Source organism: Gobius niger, assembly GCF_951799975.1.
Source record: "Gobius niger genome assembly, chromosome: 9".
Taxonomy (NCBI): Eukaryota; Metazoa; Chordata; class Actinopteri; order Gobiiformes; family Gobiidae; genus Gobius; species Gobius niger.
The window spans coordinates 3,059,070-3,075,801 of record NC_136860.1 but is presented as its reverse complement, the minus strand read 5'-3'; the positions used below and the strand labels follow the sequence as shown (position 1 = coordinate 3,075,801).

At 43.1% G+C, this 16,732-nt stretch overlaps 1 protein-coding gene across 4 annotated transcripts in view; it reads right to left on the bottom strand.

Moving 5' to 3' along the window:
* gulp1a (GULP PTB domain containing engulfment adaptor 1a) overlaps positions 1-16,732 on the bottom strand; it is a 136,129-nt gene that overhangs the window by 10,082 nt on the left and 109,315 nt on the right. For all 4 annotated transcript variants that reach the window (XM_079562963.1, XM_079562966.1, XM_079562964.1 and 1 more), the window contains 4 exons: positions 6,605-6,676; positions 2,214-2,312; positions 1,999-2,136; positions 1,813-1,929 (listed from right to left, as the gene is read on the bottom strand). In XM_079562963.1, coding sequence (XP_079419089.1) covers positions 1,813-1,929; positions 1,999-2,136; positions 2,214-2,312; positions 6,605-6,676 — 426 coding nt within the window. The remainder of the gene's footprint in view (positions 1-1,812; positions 1,930-1,998; positions 2,137-2,213; positions 2,313-6,604; positions 6,677-16,732) is intronic.

The following is a 16,732-nucleotide window of genomic DNA, read 5'->3' as shown; positions in this document are numbered from 1 at the left end:
TGTACATGTGCATTGTCTAACTAAGCCACTGTATATTTCTGCTCAGGATTAAAATAAAGGACACTTTATTATTTTGTTTGTAAGAAGAGAAAACAGAACATTTCTCAGTTTGTCACGTCGACAGAGCCTCAGCCTGAGTCAGTGTTTAAGACGTTAGCATCTACCGCAGTCAGCCCTTATGGTGGTAACTGGTGAACCTCTGACCCCACAAAATGCCTCGGAGCCGCTAGAACTGGATCAGAGACTCTGATTAGATCAAATAAAATAAGAAAAGCCTTTACTTATCTCACAATGGAGAAATTCACTTCTTGCTTTCAGCTCTCAGAAACACTCAGGGTGTGCAGGATAGACAGGAAATGTGCAAACAATGAAATAGTAAATAGAGGTATCTTATATACAATGACTATCAAAGAACTTTAAGGGGGCAAAAAGTGTAAACAGTAAAAAATAAAATAAAGAGACCATCACAAAACAAATCAACCTAGTGCAAGTGGTTGATAAAGTGATGCAGACACAGAGGTTATTGCACATAGTTTTGCAAAGGGGTTATTGCACATGTTACTTTACAGTCTTGTTGTACAGTCTGACAGCAGTGGGGGTGAAGGACTTGCCTCAGTCAGCCGCTGAAAGAGCTGCTCAGCTTTTCTACTGCACAGTGGTGGGGGAAACCAGAGTGTAACAGCAGTTGAAGTTAACTGTAGTTCATACATCAACCACTAGGCAGAGCTGTTGCTATGCTAATGACAATAATTATACTGAATGAAAATAAAAATAAATAAATAAATGTCATCAGCACAATTCTAATATAACTGCTCTTCAATGTGTCGCCTACTTTACTTAAGGAAATGTACATTAGTAAATTTACTAATTACAAACCAATCTGCTGTGAAAAAAGTAAGAATGTTGAAGAAAATGCCTTGTACTCGTATCGGTATTCGGTATCGGCGAGTACTTAACCTCTTAACTCCCACCTGAACCGAGAGGATCTTTTTCCTCACGTCATCAGATTTTTTTCCATCATTTTTTTTGTTGGGTATTCAACTCATTTTTGTAACTTTTTCGTCATTTTTTGGTCACATTTTTTGTCAATTTTTTGGTCATTTTTTGTCAACTTTTTGTCAATTTTTTGTCAATTTTTTGTCAATTTTTTGTAATCTTTTTGTAATCTTTTTGTCAAATATTTATCACATTTTTGTAATTTTTTTGGTCACTTTTTTGTGATTTTTTGTCACATTTTTGTAATTTTTTCGTACATTTTTTATCACATTTTTGTCATTTTTTTGGTAAATTTTTTGTATTTTTTGGTCAAATTTGTATCAATTTTTTGTCATTATTTTTGTTATTTTTTTTCATTTTTTTGTCAATTTTTTGTAATTTTTTCATCAATTTTTTGTCAATTTCTTGTGACATTTTTGTGACATTTTTGCCACTTTTTCATACATTTTTCGTCACTTTTTTGTCAATATTTTCTCACTTTTTTGTCAACATTTCCATCATTGTTTTCGTCTCAGTTTTGTTCCTATTTTCACAGCTTTTTTCCAGAAGCTTTTGGACTGGGGTAAAGCCAAACTGGAGAAAAAGTGCTCGGTTCAGGTGGGAGTTAAGGGGTTAAATCCAAGTACTCGTACTCGTATCGGTTTTAGAAAAAGGTGCATCCCTACTTTGTACTTTGAAGTGCTGTCAGTAACTCTGCAGGCAGTTTTTCAGGATAAATACGATCTACACGAGCCAGCGATCTCCAACAACAGAAGTGAAGAGACTGAAACTTCGGTGAACCAGAACTGAACAGTTTCACCGCCTGAAGCCACTCACTCGTTTCTGTAGCGTTCCGATCTGCTTCCTGGTGTCCACGTCTTTTCCTCCCGACTCCAGGAACTTCTTATAGGCCAGGTCGAAGGCCTGCCCGATGGTCAGGGTGATCTCCTCCGCCTACCACAAAGAAAGGACTTATCACTGAAGCTCCGCAGAGGCTAACCGCTCTGCCACCGCGGCGCGTACACATTTCTCGCTGTCGAACACGAAGCACAGGTGTTTGTTGGACTCGGAGTCTTTGCAGATGAAGGTGAAGATCCGCTTGTCGGTTTTGTCGTCTGCGCAGAAGGAGATCCGGTGGAGCTGACAGTTGTGCTGCACGTCCTGGAGGGGGGAGAAGAAACAAACAAACTTCACTCGCCGTCGAAGTAAAAGTAGTAGTAGTGGTGGCAGTACTGTACCTTGCTTTTTGGCTCGAGGATCTTGACTCCGTAGATGGAAATCTGCAGCTCCACTTTGGGAGTCTTCTGTCCTTCCGACTTCTTTATGTGTCTCTGGAACTGAGGACAAACATATGAGTTAGACTGAACGCAGATTTACAGACCTGGCCTTGGAGCAACAATCAGAGCCTGAAACGTGAAAGTAATCCAAGTATCCAAGCATTCAGAATACAATGCTCTCATTGGACTAAATAATGGAGTATGCTAAAAACTACATTTTCATGAAAGTATTCAATATTCTTTAAATAACAGAATTTATAAATATTCTTCTAAACGCTGATGGAAGGCCGGTTAAAAAGGGTGATTGCCTCGGCTCATCTTTGCTGTACATGTGTATTGTTTAACTAAGCCACTATTGTGTTTTGAGGCCTTTGGAAGGGATAGATGATGGATGGATGGATGGATGGATGGATGGATAGATGATGGATGGATGGATGGATGGATGGATGGATAGATGATGGATAGATGATGGATGGATGGATGGATGGATGGATGGATGGATAGATGATGGATGGATGGATGGATGGATGGATGGATGGATAGATGGATGGATGGATGGATGGATGGATGGATAGATGATGGATGGATGGATGGATGGATGGATGGATGGATGGATGGATGGATGGATGGATGGATGGATAGATGGATGGATGGATGGATGGATGGATGGATGGATGGATGGATGGATGGATGGATGGATGGATGGATGGTTGGTTGGTTGGTTGGTTGGTTGGTTGGTTGGTTGGTTGGTTGGGTGGGTGGGTGGGTGGGTGGGTGGATGGATGGATGGATGGATGGATGGATGGATGGATGGATGGATGGATGGATGGATGGATGGATGGATGGATGGATGGATGGATGGGATGGATACAACAGATGGATGGATGGATGGATGGATGGATGGATGGATGGATGGATGGATAGGTGGATAGATGGATGGATGGATGGATGGATGGATGGATGGATGGATGGATGGATGGATGGTTGGTTGGTTGGTTGGTTGGTTGGTTGGTTGGTTGGTTGGTTGGTTGGGTGGGTGGGTGGGTGGGTGGGTGGATGGATGGATGGATGGATGGATGGATGGATGGATGGATGGATGGATGGATGGATGAATGGGATGGATACAACAGATGGATGGATGGATGGATGGATGGATGGATGGATGGATGGATGGATGGATGGATGGATGGATGGATGGATGGATGGATGGATGGATGGATGGATGGATGGATGGATGGATAGATAGATAGATAGATAGATAGATAGATAGATAGATAGATAGATAGATAGATAGATAGATAGATAGATAGATAGATAGATAGATAGATAGATAGATAGATAGATAGACAGACTGCTTCGTGGATTTACGATCCACAGAAGAGAAGACGAGGTGAATGTTTTCTCAGGAGACGAATGCAGAAAAGCTGTGACCGGACTCCTCCTGGTGAAGCAGAAGAGCGGAGGATTGTGCAGTGAGACTTTAGGATCTGTCCATTCTGGGACCTACTTTGGAAAATGATCGTTTGCAGGCCTCCAAAACGCCAGATGATAGGACGGATTGGTAAAATGTTTTTTTTGCGTGAAGTCCTGAGCTTGACTTCGTGTGGACAGGGCCTAAAGCTAAAGATTGTTTTCTGACACTTCTTCAAATGCTTCATCGCTGCCTCTTGTAGATCTTGCATCTTATTGCTTTTATTTAGAGAACTTCCAAGCACCATCTCTGACTGACCTGAAGCCCATTCAGACCGATCATATTAGATCAGATCCTGCGTAACAGGAGTCCAGCCTCTGTGGTAAAAAGGCAGACAGCTACTTAAGCTTCGATACGTGTGGAAACTGGTCTCCAGGTCGCCTCGTGTTGTTTTGTGACAGCAGATTATTACACCCTCTAAATCCTCCCCTTTAAGAGCAGATTGGTTATTGACCGCGGTTTGGCGCTGGCTTTATGACGAGTGTGGATGTGGCTGGAATCTGCTGCAGAGGCCGGACTCTCACTCACTTTCACAGACCAGACCTGAGACTTAGACGGGACATTTATAATAATGGTAATAATGTCATATTGGGGCAAATATAGAATAGTATAAACACGAAGCTCAAACCATTTTCAACCTTTTAAACAGGGACTGGAGTGGATACATGGACAAACTATAACGCATAATGTGCTTTTAATCCAACTTCGTGTGGTTCTTTTTCCTGTTCTCCCTGACTGACGACACATTGATAAAGTTCAGTCCAGACTCAGAGCCGACAGCTTCAAACCAACTAAACTTTGACATTTTTCTTTCACACTTCACTAAACCAACTCCTCTGGCTGTGTTTTTCTGCCCAATCCTGGGAAAGCACCGAACTTCAGCGGCTGGCCTCCTGCTCCTGTCGCCGCTGCCAAGACTGGGGCCTCGGATCAGGGGGAGAGAGGGGGGAGATTTCCCAGAGTGCACTTGTTCTATTGTTGTAGCGAATCAGACTGATGTAGGAGGCAGTGGTCCGTACAAACACATGCACTCGCTGCAAGTGTGTGGGAGCGGTCTACGTCCTGGGAGTCTGTGTTTAGAATCATATCAGGGAGCGGTCTACGTCCTGGGAGTCTGTGTTCAGAATCATACGAGGGAGCGGTCTATGTCCTGGGAGTCTGTGTTCAGAATCACATGAGGGAGCGGTCTACGTCCTGGGAGTCTGTGTTCAGAATCACATGAGGGAGCGGTCTACATCCTGGGAGTCTGTGTTCAGAATCATACAAGGGAGCGGTCTACGTCCTGGGAGTCTGTGTTCAGAATCACATGAGGGAGCGGTTTACGTCCTGGGAGTCTGTGTTCAGAATCACACGAGGGAGCGGTCTACGTCCTGGGAGTCTGTGTTCAGAATCACATGAGGGAGTGGTTTACGTCCTGGGAGTCTGTGTTCAGAATCACATGAGGGAGCGGTTTACGTCCTGGGAGTCTGTGTTCAGAATCACACGAGGGAGCGGTTTACGTCCGGGGAGTCTGTGTTCAGAATCACATGAGGGAGCGGTCTACATCCTGGGAGTCTGTGTTCAGAATCACACGAGGGAGCGGTCTACGTCCTGGGAGTCTGTGTTCAGAATCACATGAGGGAGCGGTCTACATCCTGGGAGTCTGTGTTCAGAATCACACGAGGGAGCGGTCTACATCCTGGGAGTCTGTGTTCAGAATCACACGAGGGAGCGGTCTACGTCCTGGGAGTCTGTGTTTAGAATCACATGAGGGAGCGGTCTATGTCCTGGGAGTCTGTGTTCAGAATCATACGAGGCCAGACGCTGCCACTGTTTGTGTTTCACTTGTGTTTTGTGCTTCTTTTTCTTCAGAAACATGTCTTTTAAATACATGTTTGTAGTATTTTCTTTGGAAATATTACGATTTTTACATCATGTCGTCTTTTGTTTCCCATAATTTTTGTCATAAATCAGACTTTTACTCTCAAACAGTTTCTCCAAGCACTATTTTACTCTTATAATATTGTAAATATTTGTACTACTCTACCCACTTTTGTTAACCTCTGAACAGCTCATTTTCTCCAGGTTGGCTTTACCCAAATCTAAAAGCTTCCTGAAAAAAGTGGATATAGCTACAAAAATGAGACGAAAACGAGGATGAAAATAAAACAAAACAGCGACACAAACGTGAGCAAAAAATGTAGGAAAAAGTAACTAAAAGTGACAAAAAAACCACCAGTAAAGTGCCAAAAATGAGATGTGATGACAATGAAAAAATCCAAAAAGTGAGGACAATGTGGGAACAACACGACAAAAAACATTAGTTTGAAGGAGTTTTGTAGGTCTTAGCTTTCAAATGAGACTTTACACTGGCCTATAAGCTGTAAACTTTTAGATTTGGGTCAAGTCGAACTAGAGAAAATACACTCAGTTAAGGCGGGGGTTTATTCAGCCCTACAGTCCCACCTGTGGCGCCAAAATAAACAAAAAAATTGACACAAGGGGGCGCCCTACAACCCTCTCAGTGTAAATGTGAACTGACTTTCTTCAGAGTCAGACTTTAGGTCAGACATGAGTGACAGTAACATGACGCTAAATACAGAGAGCTCTTTGTGTCCAGTAAAAAGGCTGAGGCCTCATTGCTCTTCAGGCACAGACTGAGAAGTGAAGAAGGAAGTCATGGAGAGAAATTATACAGATTATAAAGACGAATGTTCATTTCCCTCATATTCATGGCAGTAATCTACAGCAAAAGCTTCAAACTGATGGATCTAAATGTACTTTCCTCTTGTTCTGTCGCCTGAAGTGGATCTTGTGAATTGCGACAGCTCCGTCAGTGAAGTCCTGCTCTGACCGGCCCACCCCCCCCCCCCCCGTGCCCCCCGTGCTCGTGTGGCCTCACCTTGAGTTTCCGGACGGCGTCCTTCACCACCTCCGTGCCTTTGGGCGCCTCCACCTCAGTGTTTCCCAGGAACTGAAACGAGACAAACAGGAGGACGTTCAGGAACAACAAAGGCACTTTCAGAAGGAATCAGCGAGAGGGACGTCCACAGATCAGCTTTTATTAGTCACAAAGTCCTTCATCCAAATCTGCAAAGTAATAACAGAAGTTTCACACGTCTCAGTTTGGGCGACGCTGCAGGTGAAGAGGGAAAAGAGTAAATCCACAGTTATCAATGTGAAGTTTCTGCTGTAGATTATTGAGGAACTCGCCGGAGACTTCATGAAATTGTTCCAAATGTTTTATTATTATGCACAATGTTTTGTCTAAGATTACAATATACTAAAGGAGGACAAAACTCATTGGCCGCTGGTTGCTCTGCTTTACGACCACGACGCTAGGGGGCGCCATTGCTGCAGTGCCTCCGCACAGGGGCGGCAGGACAAGCTAGTCTTCCATAAGAAAGCACTTTATACATGTTAAATAATTCATAATACGGCTCCATATAGACCAGGGGTGCCCAAAGTGGGGCCCGCGGGCCAAATCTGGCCCGCCGAAACAATTCTGTTGGCCCGCCAGAGAGTGACCTACTTTTGCGCTCTTCCATTCATTCTCAATGGTAAATATGTTTACCATGACTTCCCCCTCGGACTTCGTTATTATGGCAAATGGGGAGGATTGAGGAGTCTATTGTTTTTTTTAACGGTCTATGACAAAACTAGACAAAAAATCAGGTATAGCACCTTTAATGTTTTCAGAACGTAGACATTTTATTAGTAAAAAACAATCGTCATCGAGGAAGTCCCCAAAAGTATTGAGATGTCAGTGTCGCCCAGACTTACTGCAGGGGGTGGATATCACTGTGGACTTTGGCTGATGGCGCCTCCCACAAAGGAAATGACCATATTTGGATTACAGCGCTATCTCGGTCACAGCCTTTCGTGCTACACGTGGATACCAAACATGTCAGTATTTGGGAATGAATAAGCGCAGGAAACACGGCCATGTTGGAGCGACTTCAGACAAAGTCGTGACGTAAAGCTCAGAATGGGAGAGTTTGTTTTTTCACTTTGACATGAAGCCTTGAGCGTGCAGAAGGACGGAAGGGCATCTGACGCCATGTGACCAGCCCGCACTCTGCCTTGAACAATGTGAACTCGGGAGTCTGCTTACAAAGAGATTTGAAATCATGCAGAAATACAAGCTTGTGCTTTGTGCCCTTTCCATTTCCAAGGACGGAGCAGCCATTCATCAAACCCGCCTCCCCTCTGCAGTCACTCCCGGCTTCCTCCCACAGATGGCGCTGTGGAGCTGTTGTTCTCGGGCCTTGTTATGTCCAGGGAGTGGAGGTAATTGGCGCTGTCACAGTGTGAGCTCCGCTGGGAGAAATGTCCTGCCCGTTTGACCTGTAAATACGGCGGGTTACGGCACAAATAGACTTTCCGCAGCAGGTCGGGAAACTTTACAGCTTTTAACCACAAAAGTTCCCCGGAAATGGAGCGAACGAAGACTAACGCGGCTCCAAAGCAGGTCTTAGCGAGTGGGATTCCTGTCTCAGAGGGAACTCATTAGTTTGTGTTTCCTGGGCCGAGGATTCAGAGGAATATAAAATGCCGCTCTCTCGTTTGTGAGCCGAGACTCTCAAGGTTGGAGTTCGTTATTGTTGCCGCTCCTCGTAATGCGAGCTTTTACAATGAGGACAAGGATGTTCTTCAATAAGTGCAGCGATAAATCTCCTTCATTCAAAACAACGGTGTGGAGAAAGTAGTTTGTGAAGAGACGCACGGCACCTGGCGCTCATAAACCACCTTTTAAATCTTTAAAGGGCAGACTCTGGCTGTGAGTGAACGGCTCGGAGATATTTCACTTTTTTTCCCCAAGTCTTTTGACCTTTTCTAGTTAAAGTTGTGCCCTATGAAGCTAAAACGTCACAGTAAAATGTGTCAGTGTCTAACAGTGACAGCGGGGGGGCTTTGTTATAGGCACTGGGCTGATTTATTCAGGACTTTCATGTTTAGTAACTTCCTCAAAGGGAGCTTGTTTGAATTTCAGCAGATTCCAAAACAAGAAAACACTAAGGCTCTATCTCTACTGGTTCTGTAATTATAAGCAAAAGTCTGCAACATAACATAGGCAGTCAGAGCCTCCGAGGTTTACAAACTTGTGACTGATTTTCACTGAGATGCTTCTCGGCTCCTGAGGTCGAGGAAGTTGTGGGATGGTTCATTTTGAGGCTCTGACTGAGATCTTTCTAATGCACTTCAGGAAGTCTCCGGTATGTTTGGTTCTGGAGATATCGGCCATGAATCAGCCGTTAGCCGTTATTGGGAAATACCAATGGGCGAGGAACGCACTTCTCTAAGGTCCATATGGTGGGACCTGACATCGCTGTAATACCGCCCCCTGGTGGCCTGGGGCGACTCCAAGAGACACTTGGAAGCATTGATTCTAATGGGACTTCAACCTCCCAAGAACGGCTTAAAAGCCTAGCTATGACCCATGTGACCCATGTGACCCATGTGACCCATGTGACCCATGTGACCACGCTGGAGGAGGTGGAATATTTGTAACCACGCTGGTTTTTGTTTATCAGCCCGAAATTTGGAAACACTTTCAGTGCATTAACTGGCTCCAGAGCCTGTCAATCAAGCTCTGGAGCTCTGTGGAGGCTCCGCCCACCCCGTGAGCGCAGGGCGTCCCGCCTTTTTGCCCTTTTAAGGAACAGGAGGAGACAGAGCGGCCATTAAGGTTCACACATTATATCTATTGACAATACACAAACATTTGTCGACCTCTATTCATGACTACTGTGTTTTATTCTTTATATGTCTTATGACACAAACACACTCTCATCATTCTGGACTATTGTACATGTTTTCAGGGATAGGGGAAACCTACACAGACACGGGGAGAACCTGCAAACTCCACAGAAAGGCCCCGACCAGGTGGGAACTGAACCCGGGACCTTCTTGCTGTGAAGCATGAGTGCAAACTGCTGTGTCGTCACACAAGTCGTCCACTATGTGCAGTGGCGTGCATGGACATTTTGAGGGGCAGGTGCTCAACCAAGACAAAAGGACAAACACCAAAGAACAATAAAAGAAGCAATACTTAATATTGGGTAGGAAAAAAAAACTGTTCTTGAAAAGGTCATAGGGCAAAGGGGCAGGTGCTTGAGCACCACCTGGGCTCTATCTGTGCACGTTCCTGACTATGTGACTCAGTCACCTTGAGTCTCTCTCTCTAAAACCAAAAAATCAGGTTCTAAATCTAGGAGTGATCCTGGACTCAGAGCTGAACTTAAACAGCCACATCAAAGCAAGAACATCAGCAGCTTTTTACCATCTGAGAAACATGGCTAAGATCAGAGGAATAGAGTCAAAACCAGACTTAGAGAGACTTATCCATGTGTTAGACGACTGTAACGGCTGCAGAACATCCAGAACCAGGAAACACCACCATATTAGTCCAGTGCTCTGGTCTCTGCACTGACTTCTGTCACTCAGAGAATATGCTTTAAAACAGCTCTGCTAATTGTATGCAACTGTGAAGCACTTTGAATTGCCTTGTGTCTGAATTACACTCTACAAATAAACTTGCCTTGAAGGGCTTTGGGTGACTTGTGTCATGTGAAAAACACTATAATTTACAAATAAACGTCCACTAGAAGGTCCCGGGTTCCATTCCCATCTGGGCCTTTCTGTGTGGAGTTTGTATGTTCTCCCTGTGTCCGGTTTCCCCGATCACTCAGCTTCAATAAAATCCTTTCCAACTTTGTGAGGTGGTCCCTCTGCTCCCGTCACTAAAGAGTTTCTGAGAACACTGATTTATCAAAAGCAGCAGTAGCTTTACACTTCAGTATTGAAACACAGATTTCCATTAAACATCCTCTAAGCCCGTCAGCCCGTCTCCAGTCTCTTCTCATTTCTCCTGATTTTATTTCCAAATGAAGCTGAGCTCCATTAGCCGCTAAGCGGAGCGCGCTTCGGTTCATATTATATATCCGGCGAATAGAAGGAGAATCTGCGCGGCCCGTTAGCATTTACCGGACTGAGACACGGCTCGGAGGAAAGTGCCGGGGTTTCAGAAGACGCTTAAAAAGTAAGATGAAAAACTCCTGAACGCAGGATGTTTAAATCACGGAGATAGAACTCTGACATTTTCCCTCAACAGGTTCAAACTGGGCTTTTCTCAGACATTTAAGGCCAGACGCTGAAGGTGAACGGGAGAAAGAAAAGTATCAATGGACCAAAATGACCAATATTTTCAGTGATGCTCCAGGATAAACATTCTATAAATCAGGCAGTAAAGTGTGGAGTCTCATGGAGCGATAGAAGCCACATCTTCCACAGCTGTTGAAAAGGAAGTGGGTGATTTTGAGGAGGCGAGAGGGGCTTTGTTACAGGAAAAGGTCGTATTGGAGCAGCTCTATCGAGCCGCGCTCGTCTCGGGAAGTTCAGACGGGTTTTAAAAGGTGGATCTGTCAGACGGCGCTTCATTTGGAGAGGATTTGGAGAAGTTTCTAGATAAAACGAGGGGAATGGAAGAAATATTAAACTTTGAAATGTCAAAAATGTTGAGAAATGGACAGTTCGGGATTAAAGTCGGCTGATCTGACGACAAATCGTGAAGAATCAGATCAAATATGCCTCTGGATTTCACTTTTGACTTCCATTATGTGAATGTAGTGGAGGAAAAAGTATTACGTTAATCTTTCAGATATAGTTCTCACAAATACTACAAGTACAGATCCTCAAAATGTAAGTACTTGAGTCAAGCTTGTGAGAAGTGTCTCCTCATTGCCAGGGAGTGTCTCACTTTATTATCTTCAACACTCAACTCGAAGTGTGCCACTGCAAAAAGGAATAAGTCAAATCTTCTTGAAATAAGTAAGTTTGTCCCTGATCTGAGTCACTAACTTCGAGAAATCTGTCTATTTTTTTTACAGTTAAATGAAGAAAAGACATCTTCAAGTAAATATCAGGGAGGGCCCGGGATAAACTTGCCACCAGATGTCTCGTCACAGCCTTCAGTCATCTCGTGGTACTTTTGCTCCAATGTTGAATTTGTATGGGCTGTATTTAGATCTAGACCTGCTTACTGTTGGATTTGTGGGGCTTAAGGGAATATTTAGGCAATAGTTCTCTAACTGTTTGTACTTAATGTTTTCCATGCTGAGATCTGTTCTTACCTGAGGTTAGACGAGTTCATGTGTGCCTGTCTGGTCTTCATGCGTGCCCTCAGTCACGTAAACACAGCACAGTTAGCATTTAGCCTCTCCTCCTCTATAGCTCCAAACCAGGTGAAGATAGATATGGTTACTTCACTGTGCAGATGCTTCTCTCTTCACCTGGTTTGGAGCTGGAGAGGAGAGGAGGCTAAATGCTAACGCCGTCTGTGCTGTGTCTACGTGACTGAGGGCGCTGCAGATTCACGCCTGCTGATACACATTTCATTGTATTCTATAGTCTGCACTGTTGGAAGCTTTGAGTCCGGGTCGATCGGTCTTCTTCTACACGCTGGGAAAGGCAGAACTCAAGGAATGATGACAGCGAGAGAAAGAAGTCCGTCTTTAAGAGTCACTGTTTAAAGTTTAAACCTGCTGTTTGCTAAATCTGTCTGTGTCTCCTGCCCCTCCTCCTGAAATCAACTCTTTACCTTCAAATTCACTTTAATTAGTCGTTATTACAATCGCCATTAGGAAATGTCATCAGATTAAACCTCAAAAGAGCCAAATGTATGAGCCTTGTTCTAATATTAACCACGCCATAATGTTCAGCTTTCCCCAAATCTGAAAGCTTCTTGACTGGAGCCTGTGGAGGGTTCAGTCTATAGGCCTCTATGCCTCATCTGTAAGCTAGACTGCGTCGTTATCACGGTGACTTTGCTCTTATTGTCACATTTTTCCAGCTTTTTGTTGGGTTTTAGTTGCTATTTTGACCATTTTTTTCTGCCTTTTTGACCATTTTTTTCTGCTTTTTGACCATTTTTTCTGCTTTTTTAACCATTTTTTCTGCTTTTTGACAAAAAATTTTTTCACTTTTTAACCTTTTTTCTGCTTTTTGTTTTGCTTTTTTGACAATTTTTTGAACATTTTTTTCTGTGTTTTTGAACTTTTTTTTTTCAGATTTTTTAGCCATTTTTTTCTGCTTTCTTGACCATTTTTTGCCACTTTCTTGCAAGTGTTCTATAGCGTTTTTGTAACTTCTTCGTTTGTTTTACATCTCGTTTTCATTTCTATTTTGGCGCTTATTTTCAAGAAGCTTTTAGATTTGGGTAAAGCCAAACTGGAGAAAATGTGCTTGGTTCAGGTGGGACTTAAGAGGTTAAACTGTATGCACAAACAGATGGTTTTACCCATACTATTGGCAAAATCTTATCATTTCCGACCCTTATTGGTTTATTCATTTTGTGGCTTTTTTGACATTTTTTTCTGCTTTTTTGACAATTTTTTTCTGCTTTTTTGATAATTTTTTAGGCTTTTTTGACCATTTTTTCGGCTTTTTTTAAACAATTTTTTCTGCTTTTTTGACCATTTTTTTTGCTTTTTTGACCATTTTTTTGGCTTTTTTTAAACATTTTTTTTTGCTTTTTTGACAATTTTTTCTGCTTTTTTGACCATTTTTTCTGCTTTTATTTATTTATTTTTTGCCATTTTTCTGATTTTTTTGACCATTTTTTCTGCTTTTTTTTAACCATTTTTTCTGCTTTTTTGACCATTTTTTCTGCTTTTTTGACCATTTTTTCTGCTTTTATTTATTTATTTTTTACCATTTTTCTGATTTTTTTGACCATTTTTTCTGCTTTTTTTTAACCATTTTTTCTGCTTTTATTTATTTATTTTTACCATTTTTCTGATTTTTTTTAACATTTTTTCTGATTTTTTGACAATTTTTTCTGATTTTTTGACCATTTTTTCTGCTCTTTTGACATTTTTTCTGCTTTTTTTATCCACTTTCTCTGCTTTTTTGACCATTTTTTTTTCTGCCTTTTTGAACATTTTTTTCTGCTTCTTTGACCATTCATTTTTGTGTGTCTTTTCTAGCCGTTGGGTTAGTGCATCTGCCCAAATATCCAGGAGGCTCCAGGTTTGTCCACGGCTCATTGTTTGTAGCTTCCATCCACTATTAGCAGTAGCAGCCGCGAAGGGATAACTTTTCCCACGGTGCCTTGCTACGGTGGCTTGTTAAAGGAATAGGCCACCGTTTTTACATACTAAGATATGTTCTTACCTCACTTTAGACGTGTTAATATATCCCCGTCTGGTCTTTGTCCGTGCGCTCTGTCAGGCAAACGGAGCACATACGCAGCCTCTCCTACATGTCACATAGCTCCGAAAAAGCTCACGATAGAAGCTACCAAGCTCTTCCACGTGTTCCCTATTTAAATAAAGTTACGTGAAGTGTTTTCATGCGAAGTATATTTACACAGAAATGTAACGTGTCGATTTTATAAGCAAATAAAAAGGGGGACTATATTGTGAGGCGTAATGATACGAGGAGCACAGCGTCCGCGTAGTAACTCCTAAAGACTTCCCCCGCTCACTTCCGTCAATAACCTTTAGGAGTTACTGCGCGGACGTTTTGCTCCTCGTATCATTACGCCTCACAATATAGTCCCCCTTTTTATTTGCTTATAAAATCGACATGTTACATTTCTGTGTAAATATACTTCGCATGAAAACACTTCACGTAACTTTATTTAAATAGGGAACACGTGGAAGAGCTTGGTAGCTTCTATCGTGAGCTTTTTCGGAGCTATGTGACATGTGGGAGAGGCTGTGTATGTGCTCCGTTTGCCTGGCAGAGCGCACGGACAAAGACCAGACGGGGATATATTAACTCGACTAAAGTGAGGTAAGAACATATTTTGGTATGTAAAAACGGTGGCCTATTCCTTTAAGCCCAAAAAGGCGCATGTTTCCCGCAGTTGTTTCGGATCAACAGTGGTTTATATTCACACCTGGAGCGACCCGCACCAGAGTCCGTTTGGACCCTCAGGGGGTCTCGGTCTGGTTCTTTGATCCGCAACAGGATTCGTTTGTTGTTTTCACACCTGAATAAAAAATCCGGACCAGCGTTCAAAACGAACCCTGATCCGTTTAAAGTGGACCAAACAGTGCAGGTACAATTGATCCTGGAGCGTTGCAGAGGCCGCCGCGAGGGAAAGTAAAGGCCTATTCATACTCCACAAGACGCGAGAACTTTGTTCTCGCACCCAGAGCTGCGAGAACAAAATGACGTCATTTTATTCTCGCAGCTCCTGTTCGGCAGGTCTGGCTGACGCATCAGCTCAGCAGAATTATTTCGGCAAGGCTGCGAGAACTCTGGCTGTGATTGGCTGGATTTTTAGTGGGCGGGGTTATTTTAGCGGAAGCGGGAAGCGAGAATCCAATGTTTACGTCTTAACACCGGTGCGGAAAACGGAGACGACATGGATAGTTTTGCAGCACTGCTCGCAGCAGTAAAATACTTCGTTGAAGGATTACAAGGACATGGACATGGCAACAAAGTCCTGGGGAGAAACACACGGACGTTTTGGGCGAGGACAAAGAGGAAACAGAAGAGCCTGGCGCTACCTGCGTAAAAGAGGCGAGTGATAAAGAAAAAAAAAAAGTGGTTCAGGCTTGTGGACGGAGGAATACCAGGCTTGTACATCTCATACCCTTTCATCAAACACCGGGAAACGTCACCAACATGTTCAGTGAAGGTTCTTGGATGGACAAAACCTGTACTGAGCTACACAGACGTGAAACTATTAGATATTATAAGACTTGTTCTTCTCCTCTGCTCCGTTTCATTCATACCGTGTTGGCTTGGCGGTTTTATTGTGATTGCCCAACATCACTTTTGAATGAAATAAATAAAATGAAATGAAATGAAACAACATGGTTTTACCGAGTGACACGGAGGTAAGCTTTTAACGTGAACGTTTTCTAACATAATAAACCAGCGTGAGATGTGGCTAAACATGAAGTCAATCTTCAAAATGTTTGCAATATCGTGACTTATACATTTTATAATAGTTTGAAGTCAAATGGCTTGTTTTATTTCGGTCATTCCTTGTTTGTTTTGGCTGCGGAAAAAGGGGGCGTGGCAGTTCGGCAGCAACACGTCTTATGGAGTATGAAATGTCAGAGCTCAGACGAACTTTGTTCTCGTTCTTTTTGCCTCAAGAACAAGAACAAAGTTCTCGCGTGTTGTGGAGTATGAAAAGGCCTTAAAGGCGCCACGTTCACCACTCACAAAGCCATCGGGTCAACAAAAGGTTAATTACAAATATCAACTAAAACGAGTTTCTCAAGGTTACTTTTTGCAGCTTTCAACAAACCTGTCTTCTGTTTCGACTTTAAAACCATCATTTTGTTGTAAGAAAATCCTTCACCTCAGGTCACGTGTTCAGACAGAGAAGAGCTTTTGTTTCAATCGACATTTACCATAAACCACATAAACCAGTCTCATAATCCCGTCACATGAACCTGAGCTTTTGGCTAAAATGGCGCTTGTAAAAGTTGATGAAAAGTAATATGTTTTCCTGCGGCTGATGTGGCACAAATAGACTTCTTTGGAGGTCTTTCTTCACCGTCGCCAGCTTCACAAAAAAGCTCTCGCTCATCCATCACAGCGGCGCGACCGACCAGAACCGAGTCCCGCAAAAACCCTCCCCGGGAAAAAAACCTATCTGCGACGGAACAGAGCGGGGAACGAGCAAATGGGCCATTCTGAGGCTTCCCACATCAGTCGCAGTGACGCGATAAAGAGAGGCTTCATTTACGGAGCAGAGAGGAGCGCTCCTGGAGGTGTCACGGCTTTGACGAGTTTTTAAAGTGAACTCTGACACACTTCGCTCGTTTCCAAGGAGATTCTGAAGGTTTTTGAAGGTTTTATGAGCAGAAGAGAAAAAGGCACACGATGTGGAGGAGAGAAAACTAAAAATCCCACTGAGGTCGCAGATAAATGCTGCAGCTGTGGAAAAGTGTTCATGGTGGATCTGCAGGAGCATCTGTAGAGGAGTTTAGATGATTAACTATAGGGCTGTCAGACTTTTGATTTGCTTTAAACTAGAGGTTGAACGACATGGGTTTTTCTA